Source organism: Tarenaya hassleriana, unplaced genomic scaffold (assembly GCF_000463585.1).
Source record: "Tarenaya hassleriana unplaced genomic scaffold, ASM46358v1 Cleome20, whole genome shotgun sequence".
In the NCBI taxonomy this organism is placed as follows: domain Eukaryota; kingdom Viridiplantae; phylum Streptophyta; class Magnoliopsida; order Brassicales; family Cleomaceae; genus Tarenaya; species Tarenaya hassleriana.
Window position 1 is genome coordinate 1,709,480 of NW_010965373.1, and position 20,679 is coordinate 1,730,158.

The 20,679-nt window shown below is 35.5% G+C and overlaps 3 protein-coding genes across 9 annotated transcripts in view; 1 reads left to right on the forward strand and 2 right to left on the reverse strand.

Moving 5' to 3' along the window:
• LOC104813766 (prolyl endopeptidase-like) overlaps nt 1-2,509 on the reverse strand; it is a 4,491-nt gene extending 1,982 nt beyond the window's left edge. The window contains exons 1-6 of one of the 2 annotated variants that reach the window (XM_010541512.2): nt 2,166-2,509; nt 1,724-1,943; nt 1,401-1,601; nt 1,224-1,294; nt 912-1,074; nt 111-704 (exon numbers count right to left, since the gene is read on the reverse strand). In XM_010541512.2, the coding sequence (XP_010539814.1) occupies nt 111-704; nt 912-1,074; nt 1,224-1,294; nt 1,401-1,601; nt 1,724-1,943; nt 2,166-2,473 (1,557 nt within the window). In that variant the 5' untranslated portion in view covers nt 2,474-2,509. Of the gene's footprint in view, nt 1-110; nt 705-911; nt 1,078-1,223; nt 1,295-1,400; nt 1,602-1,723; nt 1,944-2,165 lie in introns of both variants that reach the window. The other variant, XM_010541511.2, reaches the window with a different exon arrangement.
• Nucleotides 2,510-13,315: 10,806 nt separating this feature from the next.
• On the reverse strand, nt 13,316-17,461 carry LOC104813768 (probable alpha-amylase 2). 6 transcript variants are annotated; one of them, XM_010541519.2, is made up of 13 exons: nt 17,287-17,461; nt 16,689-16,737; nt 16,566-16,599; nt 16,229-16,266; nt 15,934-16,060; nt 15,625-15,851; nt 15,401-15,546; nt 15,190-15,302; nt 14,882-14,970; nt 14,608-14,730; nt 14,422-14,457; nt 14,150-14,248; nt 13,316-13,721 (listed from the first exon to the last, which is right to left on the reverse strand). In XM_010541519.2, exons 2-13 carry the CDS (start codon nt 16,704-16,706, stop codon nt 13,530-13,532), a joined length of 1,242 nt encoding a protein of 413 aa, XP_010539821.1. In that variant the 5' UTR covers nt 16,707-16,737; nt 17,287-17,461; the 3' UTR covers nt 13,316-13,529. The 6 variants fall into 6 exon arrangements, with proteins under 6 accessions (XP_010539821.1, XP_010539817.1, XP_010539818.1 ...); XM_010541515.2 differs by having other exon boundaries at nt 16,689-16,768; XM_010541516.2 differs by lacking the exon at nt 17,287-17,461 and adding an exon at nt 17,037-17,133 and having other exon boundaries at nt 16,689-16,768.
• Nucleotides 17,462-18,416: 955 nt separating this feature from the next.
• Nucleotides 18,417-20,506, forward strand: LOC104813770 (tRNA pseudouridine synthase A, mitochondrial). Its single transcript, XM_010541521.2, has 2 exons — nt 18,417-19,856; nt 19,955-20,506. The coding sequence occupies exons 1-2, from the start codon at nt 18,481-18,483 to the stop codon at nt 20,289-20,291; spliced, it is 1,713 nt and encodes a 570-aa protein (XP_010539823.1). The 5' UTR covers nt 18,417-18,480; the 3' UTR covers nt 20,292-20,506.
• Nucleotides 20,507-20,679: the final 173 nt, after the last annotated feature.

A 20,679-nucleotide genomic window follows, 5' to 3' on the forward strand; every position in this document is an offset into this window, starting at 1 on the left:
GGTTATAAGACCTGGAAATGGAAAGAGGGCAATAACAGGAACAGCTTCAATTTAACAATGGAGATAAATCATGGCTTCACAACAAAATGATTAAGAAGAAGAGTTTTTACCTGAGTGACTTGAAATGCTGCTCTATCAAAGTCGGGCACTGCAATTTCACGAAATACGGTAACTTCTGGAGCTTCGGTGGCTAAGTCGCACTTGTAAATCACACCAGGAGTAAGGAAACTGGTAAAGCTAAAGAAAAAGGAACTGTCCTTGAGACGAGCAAAAACACCAGATACCGAGCCAATATCAAGAGGCAACTGGTGAAGCAAGGACCCGGATTTCAAGTCTCTAATCTGCAGAATGTGCTTTACATCACTCAAGTAACTCACAACCAGCTGATTGGTGTTAACTGCACAAGCTGACGAAAGGACATCCTTATCGTGCTCTCCAATAACATCAAACCACTTGCTCGGTTCCTTCAGATCGACCCGAACTAGTTTGTACTTTGGTGCATTTTTGTTTGTCAAGAAAGTGAATACAGTTTCGTCATTTGCAATGGCACTGTATTGAGCGTCAAAAGTGTCAATCAGCTTAACGAATGGAAGGAGACTATTGCTTCCTCTAAAACCTTCAAGGCCTCCTTTAATGGAAGACAGATCACAGTAGTATACTTTGTTTACAGGGTCACAACCCTCTGCAATGTCCATGATCAAGTACTGAAATGTCGAAAATTTAAAAAAAACACGGAAAGGGATTAAATTCCACAGCATAAGAAACCTGAGGTAACGCAGTTTCCTAAAGGCATTAACCATCATAATAAGCATCAGAATGATGTTCAAATGACATTAACAAAAGAAACAAGAACTGTAAACAGTTTTAAGAAACATGAAGAATCCACGAGAGGATCGTTGCAAGTTTATTACCTTTCCATCATCTGTGACATTGGCTCCAAAGAGATACTTGGGATTGTCGTGATCTCTCCAGCATAATATATCTTGAGATTGATCCGTCCCGAGGAAATGGTAATATAATTCATGGTAAAGGTTAGCATTAGTCTCTGTCCCGGCATCTATATTTTCTCCCTCTCTGCTAAAGGGACAACCATCAAAACTCAAGATTTCGACTTTGATAACAGAAAAAGATAAACAAAACCAATGATCTCTCATGTAGTTCCTAATGTTTCCATTGAACTTTCTGGCATTACTATGCTTATTAAACCAATCAGAACAACTCACTTGGGAGCGGGATACCGACTGTAGAAGAATCCTTTGCTATCGTATGTCCATGCAATCCCGCTAAACTTAACCTGTTTCAAAAGAAGGCCAAGATCATTTTCTAATCCCATTCTTGTCATTTGAGCCTTCTCGGTCAATCCAACAACCACCTAACCGGTATCATCATAAACAACCTACCCATGATAAGATATCAGGCTCAACTTTCTTATCCTCGACGCTCATCACCTTAATCGTCACCCAATCACTGCCACTTGAACTAAGCCCGTAAGCCAACCACTTAGCATCCTCGCTGACAGAAAACGTGTTTAAGGCCACTGTTCCATCGCCACTAAGGGTATTCGGATCAAGCAAGACCTCTGGTTCAGCATTTAAATCGTCCTGAACTCATACACAATCAAAGTCAATGACAGAATCAAAAGTAAGCAACAAGAGAAGATGCGTACACAAACACTAAATTGTAATGGATAGAGAAAGAATACGTATCCTTCGCTCATATATACCAGCATATAAAGCACACTATGAGCCTGGAGACCGGTGTTATGGAAGTAAAAGTACTTGTCCCCTTCCCTGAACAACGTATCATATCTCGGGTGATCAAAAAGCTTCGTGATTGCGTCGCTCAGCTTCTCCCTCGTGTCACATTTCTTAAGCACAGAATCAGTCAATTCCACCTGATTCTGTACAAATTCCTTCACTTCCTCAGCGTCAGGATCCTCTAACCTAGCAAACCAGAAAAGGACGCAACGCAGTATCCAAAGAAAAACTCAAATATCTCTATGACGAATTCGAACGAACCCGGGATTTGTCCGAGTCAATCATCAAGTCAACCCGCAATGCAGAAAACTCAAAATCGAGGGGGGCTCTAGTCAAAGGAAATCATCACCTTTCCACCACAAAAAAACCTAAGAACAACAGAGATTACGGCTCGAGACGAAATCTTACCACCGGTACGGATCGGCGACCTTGACGCCATGATAGTCGTCGACGATGGAGTCGTCCCGCCGCGCCGCCGGGTACTGCATCCGTTCATCGGAAGCCGACAGGGATCCCATGATCGAGGAAGAGGAATAAGACCAACAACGACGACGAGAGCCAGAAGCGGAGTTGTAATTGTTGTTGTTGGGTGAGAGAAGAAGGATGGTTCTTGGCCGAGGGAGAGGGGAGAGAGAGGATGAGCGTCGAGTATTTATAGGGAGCGTGAAGAAAAGAAGAGACCGAGAGAGCGCGTGAGGTGCACGGCCTTTGAACATTCTCTCTCTCTTTCTTCGCTCTTCCTCTTCTTCCGAAGGAATGAGATATGGTTTCGTGATTCTGTCGACATTTTTAGATATGTTGCGATGTTCTTCTCTTTCTTGGATTTTCTTTTTTCTTTTTCTTTTTTAGATTTGGTGTTTGTCCTTTTCCACTTTTCAAGGAGTTTTATTTTGTTTTACAAAATTCAAAACTATTATATATAGTTTTTTAAAAATCAAAATAAAAAATAGCCGAATAAAAACATAACGGAAATTCAAAACATATACCCCACCACATATAAAAAAAATGTTTATCATCACACAATATGAAGTAAAAAAAACACAAATGGAATAAAAACAAATCAAAATTTGGAGGCCAGAAAAATATAATTATTTATATATTTATATAACAAAATATCTCTTATTACCAACACACAATTCCGATAAAATCTAACATCTGTACCTACACCAAGATCATGCCTATATGTATTTTCTTCTAATGTTTCCATTGTGTTTTCTATTAAAATTGAATTGCATATTTCTTTGAATGTATCTTTTATTATAACTAATAAGATTCCATCATTTCGCTATTGTGGGTTTTTTTCCCTCTCTATGTGATTCGAAGTTTAAAGCAATAGAATTATGTTGAAACTATGTTGATAGATTCGATAAAAAGTCAAATGAGAAAATTCTCTTATAGATTGCGGCCCAAAGCCCATTTATAAAAAGAGAAGCCCAATATGTAATTGGGCTGCAATGAAACTTGAATCCAATTGATGTCAAGCCCAACAAGTTTATTTAATTATAAATTGCTTAATTTTTTTTTTTTTACATATCATCCATTCATAAAAATAATGTATTAAACTCCAATAACGAGATGGACATCAGTAGACCCGTGATTTGATCTCTAACGTTTTCTCATGTATAATGTACAAGATTCGAATTTTTATTTTTACGGTTTTGGATTTAAAACAATATTCATTCATTCATTACATAAATATGTCAAAACAAAACAAAAAACTCAAAAGGACCAAACTAAAACATGTAGTTAATTAATTGCAAAGGCAGTGAACCATTTATAAAGAATCGCAAAACCCTTTTTAAAAAATATATAAAACGAGAGTATTATTTTCTCATTTCCAAAACATGACAATACGTAGAACGTCATGATTGATAACACATTACGGCACGTTATCTCATCGGGACTGCAAAACAAATGTTTATAACAAAGAATCCAAATGAACACGAGAATAATGGAGCTTAGTATTTGCATTCAATGCACTTAGTTGATAAAAAAAACAATATAATTAAATAAAAATATTTTAAAATATATTTCATTCTACACACCTGATTACACAAATTTAAGACAAATGATAATATAGGTAACCCCTAGGGGACCCTGCCCTGAAGAAATGTTATTATTACGAAATTGACCGAACAAAAAAGGGAAAAATCAATACACAAACTTTGACCCACAGACAAAACGGCGAAGAGCGTGAGACGAACAACGGCGCAAAGTCAGTGTCACATCCCCACGCGCCGCTGATACCGCTCCAGGCGAATTAGCTACACGCGCCAGATCACGCGCGTGGACATTGGAGGAAGCGAGTCTTTAATGGTAAGTGTCAGAGTTCCAATCATGAGGCTAACGCTGAAGGTCATGTAAGAAACGTATTCAAACATACGAGTCTACGTGCCCTAATTCGTAGGGGACAATGCATAACCTACGTATATTTACCCCATTAATTAATAATAAGTTCAAGATAAGCCGTATACATTAGACCAAATCACGCAAATTATGACATCTGTCAAAGATTAACCACTTTATTCGTATTAGCGTATATGTATATATATATATATGTGTGTGTGTGTATAAAGAGATGGAATCACAAGGAAAAATGATGCAGTCCACCTAAAAATACCATGCAAAGGCCAAATGTAACGGTTCACATTGGTTTTAAATTAAATTAAAGATATGAGTGTAACCGATCGGTAAAATTATACTTTCTGCAACAAAAAAACTCGCACAATTTACAAAAATGGCCATAAGAGGCTGAGAAAACTCACAACTACAAAGAACACCAACGCTATGCTTTAAATGATGTTCAAATCCTCTAGGAGAGAAGGCGTTATAATACCGACTATACACATGAACCTTATACACATGCATCGTCTTACCATAATTATAGTAATGTTTGTTGGATTAGAAGAAATTCAATTATTTCCATTTTATCATGTCATTTGAATCTCACTTGTCTTTATCGTGTTATGGGTCCTCTTCCTTTTGCGGTATTAAACTTTTTCTCTTGAAGACGAAAGAGGCTCAAAACGCCATTACTTTGAAAACCCTATACAAAGTCATTGCCATTGCAAAACGATCGAAATCTCATTTCATTATATCAAGATCTAGTAATAAACAAGTTATAAGAGAAACTAGGGTTTCGCATTGGCATGTCTTTCAACTAAACATGATCTGCAATATCCTTCTAATTAACTACTAGCCCATATCGCGTTATAGAGTTTCAACACAAGAAATGTGATGAGCTTTAGAGATCAAAGAGACAAATCGACAAAAACATGGATCAATAGAAAGTAACGATCACAAAAAATCATGAGATTCCTTCGACAGAAAAAAACCACAAACAAAAAGTGGGTCAGAAAAAAACCCTTTTCTCATCTTAACTTTGTTCTCAGTACCTTAATGTTCATCACCGTACATCTGGTCGATCTTGATCGTCGTCATCATCATGTGCAAGAGATATGATTTGTGATGGAGAATCACGTGTATATCATGAGGGTTTTGCAAAGAAACCCTAACAGAACTCTATTGGCAGTATGCCCACCTCCCTCTCACACATATATACACACAAATGGAGTTACATACACAAATATATGCATAGGGAGGTGGACAGAATGCCAAAGAAACCTGTAAGGAGCCCTTTGTCAAACCCGCATGAAAAAAGATAAATCTTTTAAAGGTACCCAAACCTTTTTTCCTCTCCCCCCGCATGTATTCCTCACCCGCTTCAAAAGAGAAGAAACGTAAGGAGGATAAAGGTCAAAAGACAAGCCAAAGGACACGGACTACAATACGGGGTTTATATGGCGGATGTGAGAGAGAGAATTAAAGGTCGGAAATTTATGGCATAGAGAGAGAAAGAGAGGCAGATGGGCTCTATTTATGATGGTTGATGTAGACTTCTGAAGAGAAAGTTATGAACACAAATTAAAAAAAAAAAAAAAACCCTAGATCCTACATGGAGATACGGAGAAATCGAACGACAGAACAAATCGTCTTGAAAACTGAAAAGAGAGAGAGAGAGAGAGAGAGAGAGAGAGATGGGTTCGATCGAATATGAAATGAATCGATTGGATTCGGATTTGAAAAGACCAAGATCTAACAACATACAACAGCAAACAACCCAACATGAACAGATCGAAACAGTAGAAGAAGAATCAAGAGAGAGAAGATCTAAGATGTCGCTGTAGCAAAACGAGGAAGGAGCGGAGAGAGAGAAAACCGAGGGCCTCGGGGAATACAAACAAGGAAACAAAAGGAATCGACAAGTGAGTTATCGTGGTTTCAAACCCACAAAGAGAAACGAAGAGTTTTTGGAGCATATTTTGTGGTAAATCCTTTTTGGTTTCTTTACCAAAAAATTCTCTCTTTTCAACGGGTGTCGCCTTTCCGCCTACCGTTCCGTTTTCTGTTTCATTTTTTAAAATTATACTCAGGAGTTTCTAAATAGATATAATTTTATAAAGTATTTTTTATTATTTAATAGATATCGTTTTTTTAATAGGATATTAATGATAATATAATTTAACAAGGATGAGAAAAAATCTAAAATGATATTTATTGAAATATTATAAAAAGATATAGGAAACAACAAAATAAGACCCAATTTTATTACCTTGTCAGTTTCAATACATATATATATATATATATGTTACGGGTTTATATTAGATTATAACGTTTTATATATGTGTATGCGAATTAGACCTTAGGTCCACCAAAACGAAAATATAGTTGGATCTTAAATTTTTGTAACGAAAAGATAAATTCGAGCTTTCTTAAACTATTTGTCTGCGAATAGGAAAATAATTATGATTCTGAATAAAAAAAAAATATACCATGACTTTTGTCAAAACATTATTTACTATAACACGGTCGATACTCATGTTAAATCTAACAATTTTCGTGAGGCAACTTCCACTTGATGGGTCCAATTACTCCACCAGAAGGCAGTGGACTGCAGAATCCTAGGCTTCGTACAAAAATAATAATAATAATATATATATATATAAGTAAAAATAAAGTTTCAACCTTTTGACCTAAATTACCAGGACACTGTAGATAAAAATAAATATGAATGTAAATCCTTTTCATTTCTTTTTTTGACCTTTGAAATAGTCAATAATGATAAATAAAAAATAAAAAATATTACAGCTTAGAGTTTGGAATTAAACACACTTTCCCTTCTGTCGACTGATATGTCGCACTCATCACTCCCACGACCCGCAAAATCTCCTTTATTCTTGTGACATTTTTTGTCCGAATACCAACTATTTTTTTAATTAAAACATATTTTTTGTAACAATTTATAGTTATTATCTCAGGAGCAAACTCCCATAAGGAGATAGAATGGGCTTGCAATTATTATTATTATTATTATTATTATTATTATTAGGAGTAGTATAAATATTTATATGAAAATAAAACATGCATGCCTTCTGAGTATTAATTGCAACGTCATAATTCTCCCCACTATTTATTGCCTCAAAATCTACCCCTCCATCCAGCTCGTCCCCATTAAATTCTCGTTTACTTTCAAAAGATTTCACGAAATTGGATTCTGAAAAGTGCATGTAAAATCTCCATCATTAAATACAGTGGACCATCATATAAAAATGGAATATGATAGTGGACTTTAGGGGTGGGCACGGGTCGGATACCCGGGAAAATCGAGAGATTTGGATTCGGATCCGGGAGGCTCGGTTATTTAACTATGAGATTTGTATCCGGGATTTGGTATTTACGAGTATCCGGGGTACGGGTATCCGGAATAATAGTCGGGTACTCGCGGATATCCGGATCCGGATTTATTTAAGAAAAACAACAATATTCATATATAAAATTTTTAAAACATGAAGATATATTTATAAAAATTGATGAATTATGATAAAATATATAAGACAAAAGAGATAATAAGAGACAAATAATAATAAATTTAATTTTTTTGAATTAATATTAAAAAATATGAAATTATTTCATCTAAAATAATTGTATTTTATAAAAATGTTATATAAATATAAGATATAATTATTTATAATCATAATACGCGGGTACCCGCGGATATCCGGTTTTAAAAATTCTATTATCCGGATTTGGATCCGGATTCACGGGTATTGAAAAATAAGGATTTGGATTCGGATTTGAAAATTACGAGTACCCTAAAATCGGGTATCCGTGAGACGAGTATCCGACGGATACCCGATTTTCGGGTATTTGTGCCCAGCCCTAGTGGACTTTATATTAAAATGGACTAGCAATCAATTTAATGCATTTTGTTTCAATATTGTTACGGCAATATATTCGTTCTTATACGCCATCATAAATGTAGTGCAATGAAGATTAATTCCGTTTGTTGTTTTGTATTTTTTATGGATTCATTTCGACGTTTTTTATTTTTTTTATTTTTTGTTTTGTAATTTTGTAGGATCGGGTTTCAAACTAGTTTGTACGGTATCATTGTAGTCCAGAATATTTTTGAAAAAAGTTTTTATAGTTGTATATTCGGGGAATTATTAAAAATATTTAAATTCGCATTCAAATCCGTCATTTTTAGGGTTTGATATGCGATTTTGGAACACAAAACACATCTCTAATCAATGATATGCAAAGAAATACTGTATCTTATTCGACGATGCATTCACAAATTGAAAATCGCTATTTCCCGAAAATGGATAGACTGATAAACCCTAATCCACGTCATCAATTTTTTCAAACAAGTGTTTTTAATCCAAATGAAATAAACGAACATTGTTTGGGGTTTCATCTCCATCGGCCATTTAGCTCGATGAATCTTTCGTCCCCAAAACTCAACATTTTAGTGATAACTAGGGTTAAACATTTGGGGATTTGTTTCATACAGATTTTTTTAAAAAAAAATTAAAAATTATAGTCATTTGTGGATTTGTTTCACATAGTTTTCATTAGACATTTATTAATATCCTAAAATAATTTTCGCTTTCATTTATATATTTAATTTTAAATTAGTTTCAATTTGATTCATTTTATTTAATTAATTATATATCATTCGAGTCAAATTCTTTTTATATAAATCCGAGAAGGAAAAAATGCTATGAATTAAGAAAATATCTTAGAAGACGTGAAACCGATGGGAAAAAGTTTCCTGCGGATCGTGCAACTTTTTTCTATCGATCATTTTGTTTCCCTTTTAGAAAATGCCCTTTCATTTTGCTTCGCCATCTTTAGGACATCCTTTTTTCTTTACTTTAAATATTGTCCAAATATTCATATTTCGTCTTGCCAAAACAATTAAAAACCCTCGTTTCAGTTTAATATTTAATATGCCTTAGATTCGGAGAAATTATGTGCATGTGCATGTGCATTTTGCACGTGTTCGGGATATTGCTACCATATTCAATTTTGTGATATATATATTCAAGCATATTTTATACTTCTACTAAGTTTCGGAGTTAATATATTTGTGTTCGTCACATAAGTTATCGAATAAAAAAATTAAGATTATGGTCAAAGTGGGTTGCATGTGTTTTTTTAGCCTTGGAATCGAATTTATTTTCCCCTCAAAAACATGCACACACAGGATTTACGCGATTATTTTAATATTGGTCGTTTCAGAATTCTAACAATGTGTAAAATAAATATTTTACTGATATTAGGAGATTACAGGCGAATATGAAACTTACAACAAAAATCTTAATTACACGTGAGTTAGAGAGTTTTCACCAAAAAAAAAAAAGAGGACGGGCCGGGCATATACATTGTGTCGAGGAATTCACATTGCTGAGATCTAGGGTTTCGATATCTGAGCTTGGAAGCTCGTCCGTCGGAGTCATATTCTTTCATTAATCGATGTTAATAATATTTTGATGGTTTTGTGTTGTCTTTGAAGCCGACGCATGCATGCATGCATGGTTTGGACTTTGGAGGTTAATGTCCTTAATATAATTTTTTTTTATTCATTAGATTTTATTTCAAATAATAGTTTAATTACATTCTGAAACCCAGATTTCCATTTATACACACACACAACACATTGCTCTAATATAATCTTTATAAATTATAGGGTAAAACCCCTAAAAAACCTCTGACTTACAAAAATATATACAAATAAACCTTCAATTTGAAAAACTGTCATTCAATCACCGAATTTATAACTTGTCACTGAATAAAACCTCGAACTTGTAAATTATTGTTCTAATAAACCTTTGACCGGTTTGACCACAATTTCAAACGATTGGAAATCCACGTATTGACGAATTGTTGATATCATTTTTTAAATTAAAATTGATAACGTGTATAAGATGACATCAACAATCCGTTAATACGTGGATTTCCGATCACCTGAAATTGTGGTCAAACCGGTCAAAGGTTTATTAGAACAATAATTTACAAGTTCGATGTTTTATTCAGTGACAAGTTATAAATTCGGTGATTGAAATGATAGTTTTTCAAGTTGAAAGTTTATTTGTATATATTTTTGCAAGTTAGAGGTTTTTTAGGGGTTTTACCCTAAATTATATACTTTACATCTGGTAATTGTCCTTTTTTTTGTCAACGTGACTTTGTCAAACTAAGTAAAAATAATAAATGATTAATATTGCCACGACGCTTTGCCTTTCCTTTTGTTATAAAACATTTCAAATAACAAGTTTCGTATAAATACTTTTCATGTAGAGTTTACAAATAAAAAATGAAAAAAAAAAACGCAGAGATAGTTGGTGAAGTATTATAATTGCAAGGCTCGCCTTTATCCAGAAAAGAAATACCAACGGTCCATACAGATGTTTGTGCTCTGTTTCTGCCGTATCAGAAAATTTCAGAAACCATAATGCATCAAAATCAAATATTAAATAAATAAATAAATAAAAGTGAATGCATTAGATATTCGCGATTTAGTGCGTTTTTGAAATAAAGTACAGTTCATGGTAATTTCCCTTTATAACCAACGGCTGATTAAATATAATTTATGAGATATAGTTAGATAGCTATGAAAACGACACGTGATATTATAATTTGCGTTGCGCGGACATATATTCTCGAGAAAGCTAGCAATAATAATAATCATCCGAAATCAAAAGTTATAAAAATATTAAATCCGAATTTATGTGAACTGATTGCTTATTGAAAGAAATGTTTTAAATTTGGTTCCATTTACTTTTTCATTCCGATCCTTTTTTTGAAGTTTGAAATTATTTTGGTTAGATACAAATAACCAAACCAAAATGATTTAAATAAAATGTAAGTACATTCAAATCGAATTTTACATTGAATAAAACCAAACTCTTTTAAAAAAAAATAAGATTCTTCTTGATAAAGATAAAAATAAAACTTGAATAGAAGTCGAAACGAATGATTGCAGAAACCAAGTAGACACAACTATTTCTAATAAAAAATATTCGAAACATAAATAATTAAACCTAAACCTCAAATATTCACTCCTAATTATTCTGTCTCAAATTGAGATCATATATATATGTATATACTATGGTTTCTTATGTTGAGAACTATTTGGTCACACCGAAGGGTATAATGGGAAATTAGTGTAAGTGAAATTAATTAGTGGCTAGAATAATAATTAATTTAGGTTTGATTTGGTTTGTTGGTGATAATAGCATTAGGGCAAACCCGTAATCATGTTTTTGTGACGAATTTTGTTTCCTCCTTCCGCCTTTTTCTTTTGCATGCGGACAACATACAGCTCTCTCTCTCTCTCTCTCTCTCTCTCTCTCTCTCTCTCTCTCTCTCCATATGGTCATCATCATTCAATGTAATTAATTGTACATAATTTTCATGAAATTTACTATTAGTTATAAGAGTTTATACTACTATATTTTCTATGTTATTCATATTTATTTCTGTCTTTGCGAATTCATTTTTTATATACTTTCGTAATTTCGGAACCATTTCTATTTGAGATTTACTTTTTCTGTGATTTATTATGTGTGCAAAACGTTACTATGCAAAAAAAAAAACTAGAATACATTGTAAATTAGTTATAACACAATACTCTTATGCTTATCAAATCAATTTAAATGGACAATATTATAACTTTTTTCATGGAATTTTGAATATCATAAATAATATATAAATCATCTCTAAATTTGAGATTAAAGGTGGATATGATCTAAAGATCTTCACGAGCTTCTATGTCTACGAACAAAAGATCTTTAGTTCAGCACATATCACGTGACGGAGAAGGTGCTCATGATTGACCCCGATTTCCTTCTTGATGCAGTTTCGATATTTTTTTAATAGCTGTTTTAAGGATCAAGTCGGTATAAAAAATTAATGAAAATTATATATACAAATAATGGTAAATAGAACAAAATGATAAAAAATAATAATAAGGAAAAAACAAAGCAGATTAAAAAAAAAGGAAGGAAAAGACAGTGATGGGTTTGGTCGAACGTCAAGTGATGAGATGTGGCAATTGTAATGAAAATTCAAGACATGAATCATGAAGTCCCATGACCATAATTCTATAATAATATACTCCTAGTGCCCCACTCCCAATGGAACCATTATATATACAGATGTCAAATATAATTATATTATAAATTATTGGCACCAGATATTCAATATATTTACATGTACATCCTTCCTTCAACAAAACGGTTAACTATATATAGTGTATTATGAATCATATAGAATGAAATATTTGAGGAATTTTGCTTGCAACTCGATACGTAATTTATCCACGTAACTACATAATTGAGTGTAATATTAAAACGATTTTGTGTATTTGTTCGAACTAGAGAAAATGTTTTAGATTTTTTTTTAATTGGAACAAAAAAAATAATAAATATGCGCAATTTAATTTAAAGTACTATCTTTAGGTGTATTACACAGTACCCAAGAATCATTTAAGACATTCCAATGAATGTGAAAAGGACTATCCTATGTTTTATGTGTGTTTTTTTTCATCCCTCGCTGTTATGCTATAATTATTCCTTTTGCCTCTCAAAGTTTTCGCCTTTAATGAAAAAAAGTCTTTTACCATAATACCCTTATGAAACCCTAGAATCATTTAATGCCTTTTTTTTTTACTCCATTGACTGTGTGGAAATGCAATTTTTGTAACATAGTCAACTAAGATTAATGTGTTCACAAAAACATTACATATATATATATAGACGCATCTAGATTAATACTTCCTCCGTTTCATATTTTTTTAAGAAAATGAATCAAAAATCACATATACCTTTATTTGATGATAAAAACAATGTTATCATTAATAATGTATTGAAATTTGGTACGGATAAAATTAAAAACTATTATAAAAAAATATCTTGAAGATATAAAACTACAAATATTTTGAAATATAGAAAATAATCTAAAACTATAAATATTTTAAAACAGAGGGAATAGATATTAAAATGGCATGTTCCAATATCATTAGGATTAGTGTTATCTATTTAATCTATTTCATATAAAATTTTAAAACATTATTAATTTTAAATTTATAATCATAATTAAATGAAACTATTGTCTTCTTACACATATGTACGCTAGTGTTCATATATACAAAACATGACATCATGATGATGTCATACTTGACAAACAGAGAAATAAATCAAGACCGACGAACGAAGACATTAACTCTGCAGTGAGGTAATTAGATTCTTAAAAACCATAGTCGATCTTATTTGTACAAGCATCACTCATTTATTGTCCATACAAGTATACGGAATACGTAGAGTATCTGTTCACAAATACTACTTGAATTCGGGTGATTATTTATCGTTTTACCGTACAATCCATCCTTGGCTTTTTTTTTTCACTGCGAAAATAGCAGAGCCACTCTTACTTGTGCCACACGGCGTAGCGGTGGCCGCTTGTCGCGAGCTTCCACTCCTTCCCCGAAGGGCACCACGAGCCGTCGCCCAGTTTCATGCAGAGTTTCTCCCCGACAATGGCGGAGTAAAGGTTAGGCTGAGCTTCCAGAATCCGAATGGACGATCTGCTGCTGATATCTTGATGCCTCCTGATGGCAATCTGTAACGAATAAGAAATCAGGGGTTGTTTTCGAAAATTTTCAGAAAGTTGGGGTTAATGTGAAAATTGTAAAAACCAAGGAACCACTTCTTTTATGTCCTATCCGCTAATATTATCACGCTATTCACCGTACAGGAAGTTGGGGACTGGAGTTTATGTAAAAAAGTTAAAAATTAAAATCACGGGGAGGAGAAATAATCATTTTTTGTTATGTACTATATATTATCAATTATTCACAGTACAGCCCCTATATTATTCAAACAATCAATACCACCCCTGTCAAACCCTTTTGCCATGAACATTCTGCAACCATAATTCTTAACAGCTAAAGATGGAGGCGGCCATCAATGGCGGGAATAAAATCGGGAAAATAGAGTTTTAACCGGAGATAACAATCAAAAAAAGATTAAAGCGAGCTCGGAGATTACCAGTTTCACAATCTGGTCATGGATTGAGTCACCCCAGTCGTAGAAGTGATCGTAGAACACAGATGGAATTCCAGGGTGAGTGAGTGTGTAAGCATAGCCCTACGAGAGAAAAAAAAAAGATCGCGATTTCGTCAGCAGAAGAAGCTCGGAAGTACATGGAAAGATTCTTGGTACCAGAATTCAGGAACCTTGTTAGAGAGTTAATGCAATTCGAAGCTATGGATTGTTTCGCATGGAAATTGATGATATCTGGTTTCGAAAACCTCACTTACCTCCATGATATGGTGTGAAGGGAATGGCCAGTGAGCCTGCAAAGAACGAAACAGTTCGTAAAAGACCGACGACCAAACTCAGGTCAAACCCCTAAACCAGTTCCACGGAAAGATCAACAGAAGTGATGCACAATGTGGAAACTACACATGGGTGTGTGTATATATATGTATATATATAGGTTTTACCTGAGTAGAGCCAGTGTCATGGTTATCAAGGAAGGTCACAGCCCTTGAAGGCCACCATCCCATCACGCCGGGTGGCTTGCCTTGGGAATCACGTAAACGCCAAAACTGACCCTTTACAGCTTCCTGTTACAAGTAAGAACATGAAATTTGTTTAGGACACAACTCTGTTGAGAAACCAATGTTCTATATCCAATGAATCTGTTCTTACATGAGAAGGAAAGAACTGAATGTACCGGAAACCACAAAAGTGTGCTTTAAGGATATTATGTGTTACCTGCAGAATTCCCTTGGTTGTGAAGTCAAATGCTGCTGAAAGCTGTCCCGTGGCATCAATCCAGTTGACGATACGCTGTCTATGGCTATCTGAAAAAAAAAATTCAGAAACATCAGGGAAACTTGTCAGAAGGTAAAAAAAAAGGGATTATTCCGATCACTGCTCGTCTGATTTCAACCACATTTCATCCAGACCCAGTGGCAAAATCAGAGGATTACGAAATCATAATCATTCTTGTAAAAGGGAAAGAAATGAAACGGGGAAAGATCGAATTGGAAACATTCATAAGAACATAAAAAGCTGCATACCTTGATTGTAGTCCAAGCCATGGCCATTGTACTTGCAAGAATCCCAGTACTCACCAACCGAAAATAACGGTTTTGCTGCTTCTATATAGTTCTTAACATACTTTGCTGAATAACTGCAGCATAATATCAACAAGTGTAGATTAAACCTCTCCATACACTAACAAGATTGGTAAGTCAGAGTTTACAGGCTCTGATATCGTATTATCGTTACCCTCTAGCAAAGTCAAAGCGGAAATCTTGAAACCCAACGGTGTTACGCAGCCAACGAAGCCATCCAATAAGATCTTTCCGAACAAATTCTTGGGTATGATCAATATTTGGAACTCCATTGAAATTCTCCCCGGTGCTTCGGTTACCCTGGTAGTAAAACAATTTTTTAGCTTTTCCATGGCATTAGCATATGCCGAGAATATATCACTACTCGAATCTGCTCACCAGTCCACCGGTACAACAAGTGACAGCACGCTCGTCCCATGGTAACGAAACCCCATCGTAGCGATTATACATTCCGCCATGCCCTGTTGTGGTTCCGACACGATGGTTGATGACTATATCAGCCATAGCTCTAACTTTGTGCTGTTTCATCTTATGAAGCAGAGATTTCAACAGATGCTCAGAGCCATAAGCCGAGTTGAGCGAATAAAGGTCCTGTGGAAGATAACCTGCAATAGGAATGATTTAACTATGGCTACCGATTTAATAAAATTATAGATTAAACCGGCGAACGAAGTACTAATTCACCACCTTCCGATGCAAGGGACTGAGATGGTGGCGGCAACCATACAGAGGTAAATCCAGATTTCGCAATGTCAGAGACTTTTCTGTCCAAATTTCTCCACCAATCATGTTTATGAGACTCCCAGTTAAAAGCCTATAGAAAAAGCCGAAAAGAATTCTTGTCAAACTGTAGATTAAACCAGTAAATGAAGCTCATATGGTAAAGAGCTTTTCTCCAGGACAATAGAAGTAAATGGTGTTCCAAACAACAGTTTGAAGTAGAGACTAATTCTTAAAACCCTAAATTCAATTTGAGTGGTACCTGGAAAAGGATTTCCCTTCCATCGCGTATCACAGCACCTAATATAGGGAAGACGATCAGAGTTACGAGCAGAAAGTTAACAGCTTTACCGCCAAGATAAAAGCTAATGGAAAATGTCTAATCCAATTCTATTCCCTGACTCTCCTTAATGCATACTGCTAGTTCTAGCATAAGGATGTAATCCATAAATGCCAAGCAAAACGCTGATATCGTCTGTTCAGAATAATTTAACGCAGTGGATTTGAAGGGATCAGTGTCAAGATAAGACTGTGCTTAATCTCACTCTGGCATCCAACCCATAAACAAAGAGAAAACAGAGGATATTGTAAGAGCATACCGGTATCAGTTTGATCATGGCAGCCACCAAAAATCTGCAATTGAAACATGGCATAAGACAAGCAAAACCTACAAGAGTGTAAGGCTATACCACAATGGAATGGAGCCAAGACCAGGGACTTACATTGTGAAAGTAACCCATGTCCACTCAAGGGTCTGCCAAACAAGAGATCCTGCGCCCAAAATGAAACCCCTTCTCAGGACCTTATAAGATCAAACGAGGAATGAAAGTGGCAGATTAGGGAACTGGAGGAGGAATCAAAGCAAACAACAACATAGGATTCAAAGGCAACTAATGAAACAGTGACTGGTTATTATGTTTTATGGTTTCTCTCCCATTCAGAAGTGTGCTCTTATTATTCCAACTTGATCAAGGCTACCAATATTTCAGAAAATTTCCACATACCCAGATGATGAAACAAGAACCCAAGATTCAGAAATACGAATAAGTAAGAAAAAAACAATGAAATACCGAACGGAGAAGCTACTTCTTCGTCGTGCGATGTTAAACCAAGTCCGATAACGAATAGATGCATAAATAGAGACGGAAACGGAAGGAGAAAAGTTCGAACAGTTAACCCCATCGAATCAGAATCGAAAAGTCAAAAACTTTCGTCCACAAGACGAAATAAACAACAAAAAATGCGAGAATGAAGAAGAAGAAGCAAAATGGATGATTCGATTCACGGTCTCTGGGTACAACCAATTTCAGAATACAATACCTTGAAAAAAAAGGAGAAATCCAAGCTTTTTTCGGTGGGGAATCTCTGCGAAAAGAGAATCTCGCCCCCTTCCTTTTTTAAAAAAAAAAATCTTTTAGGGTTTCTAATCCCAATCGAGAGGGAAGCCTCCATGATCGCGTTCTATCTTTGCTCTTCATGGAGAACAATGTAGACGGAGAGAGACTTTGATCATTTCATTTGACGATGTTGACACTTGTAACAATTTTTTTTTTCAAATATCAAAATTACATAAAAGCCACTAATACTGTAAGAAAATATTTTATTTTAGAAAATAGTTAAATGAAAACATTATAATACATATGCAAATGTCTATGTGGGCCCAACTATATATGCAATGTGTCATTACAACATCGGAACTGATTCCGTGGTGCTTTGCAGAAAAAAACATGAAGAAAAGTCGTTTTCCTTTCATTATTCAGCTAGTCTCCTCTTATAAACCGTCAGTTTTAATATTCTCCTAAACGAGAAAACGACATTATTCATGATTTAGTCCTGTACTGGAATATAAAGTGAATTATAATTATATTTTGGTAAAAAAATTGAACTGTATATTGTTATTTAAAATAAATTAATTGAAATATCAAAATAATTGAAACAATAAATGATACTGTATCAAAATTAGCTGAATTTGATTTTTTAAATAAAAACTAATTTGAATCGACTAAAAATTAGGTATTACAATCAAATAGATATAAATTTTATAAAATACCAAGCACAAAATAATTCAACTGAAATCTGAAATATCTAACCTTATACCTATAAAAAAAAAATATTACAAGCCATGATGAAAACTTACAAATTCAAGGGGAGAAAACCTTCAAAATAGTTAAATCAAATTTTTAGTTGTTGTGTTAGCTAATCATTTAAAAATAATTGCCAATTATTTTGTTTTACAATCAAAATTCATGGATTTTAAGTTTTTTTTTTAAAAAAAAAAATGGGCTCTGAGGATTCTTGATGTATTATAAGTATGGATCAAATAACAAAGTGAAGCGACCCATTTCTAAACCCGGCCCAGTTTAGTGATCAGGCCTAAATCGATAAAACGGCGTCGTAAAGATAAAACTCCGTCCGTCGTTTAGGGTTTTATTGAAAGGGAAGGGCATTTGCCGTAATCACTTGGGAAAAGCTGTACATGGCGCCTTGTATTTGGATGATCTCTCGTCACTGACAATGGAGAATCACGAATCTGAATCTGAATCCAAGAGATCGCCGCCTTCTGAGGCTCCCGATCGAGAACCAGAGCCCAAAAAGCCCAAAATGTCCACCACCACCACCGACGACGAAACAGATGTGCCGGCGCCGGCGTTGGATGCCGAAGGCGGAAATGCGGCGGAGCCGAGGAAGCCCAAGTACAAACGCCGGAAAATCGCTATATTCTTCGCGTATTGCGGTGTTGGGTATCAGGGCATGCAGAAGAATCCTGGCGCGAAAACCATCGAAGGCGAGCTTGAGGAGGCGCTTTTCCACGCCGGTGGAGTGCCCGAGCTCGAAAGGGGCAAGCCAAGGCAGTACGACTGGGCTCGATCGGCTCGGACCGACAAGGGCGTGAGTGCGGTCGGACAGGTCGTGTCGGGTCGGTTCTTCATCGACCCATCAGGATTCGTGGATCGACTCAATTCGATTCTCCCTGGTCAGATTCGGATATTTGGGTACAAGCGTGTGACTCCGTCGTTTAACGCCAAGAAGTTCTGCGATCGGAGGAGGTATGTGTATCTGATTCCGGTTTTTGCACTTGATCCATTCTCGCATCGTGACAGAGAGGCTGTGATGGCTAGCTTGGGTTCCGGACAGGAATTTGTCAAGTGTTTAGAGTGTTCGGAGAGAGGTCGTAAGGTTGTTGGTGTTATGGGGAAAGGTAGTAGTAATGGTTTTGAAGCGAAATCATCGAAAGTTCAGTCAGACGATTCATCGAACACTTCATCTGCAGATAAAACTGATGTCAAGCATGAAACTTTAGTTTCTGACATACCTAATGGAGACATCAATCTGAATTCTGAGATGTTGGGTAGTACTGATGTCTCTGCTGGGAGCAAGGGCGAAGAAAAATCGGATTTGGGGTCTAAAGTTGAAGCAAAATCGGTGGAAGTTGAGGAAGAGAGGGATTCTGTTTTGGGTTCGGGTTCGGGTTCAGGATCAAAAGTTGAGGAAAGAGAACCAAGACCCGATATTGATACGATACAAGACGAGGGTTCGCTGAAAGAATCGGGTACTTCGGTCGATGAAGAGAAGATTGGCATGCTGAATAACAAGTTTTCTTATGGCGAGAAGGAAAAGGAAAGGTTCAACAGGATACTAAATTATTACATCGGATCACATAACTTCCACAATTTCACTACGAGAACGAAAGCTGAAGACCCGGCTGCTCATCGATTCATTGTGTCATTCAATGCGAACACCATTGTTAATGTGGATGGCATCGACTTTGTGAAGTGCGAAGTCGTGGGTCAGAGCTTTATGCTTCATCAGATCCGGAAGATGATCGGGCTTGCTGTTTCGATCATGAGGAACTGTGCTCCTGAGTCACTGATCCAGACTGCTTTCCGGAAGTACGTTTTCTAACATTCCTAAACGTTTATCCTTTCTCTGGTTCAAAACCCGCTTTATTGTTCACCAATCTGTTTTACTCATTGAAAAATACTTGTAGGGATGTGAATATCAACGTACCAATGGCACCCGAAGTTGGGCTATACCTCGACGAATGCTTCTTCACGTCTTATAGCAACAAATGGAAAGACAGTCACGAGGAGGTTTCCATGAAAGCGTACGCGGAAGAAGCCGAGGAGTTCAAAATGAAGTACATTTACACTCATATCGCCTCGGCTGAACGCAAGGACGGGGCCGTGGCTCTCTGGCTGCATTCGTTGAACTATAGGAACTATCCCGACCTACGCTCGGAACAAGCCAGTGCCTCTAAGAACGGCAATGCTGAAACCTCTGGTGAAATGACTTCAGGTGAGAAAGTTCTTGAGATTCAGAACTGAGTTTTATTATGTGTTCTTGAGGAGTTTTCGTATACCAACAACAGTAGTTGCAGCCATATTATGTAATTTTGATGTTGTCTCCTTTTTTTTTTAAATCATCAACAGCTTCATTGCTCATTGCCTTTGTCTCGTGTTTCCCATTGTAATGCTTATTGGGTCTTAATTTGGCCCATTAAATCTTATTGGGTCTTATTCTTAACGTGGCCCATTTTTAATATGGGCCGCTTTGGACAGTGCCTTAACAAACCACCCAACTATGTTCATATAAACCAGAAATTGTCACAAAAACTTATTGTGTGTTCTAATTTTATGATTTTATTAGCTTTCTTTCACTAGCATCTATTATTTTTTTATTTGGTGAAAATCGAATCTCTATTTTATAATTGAA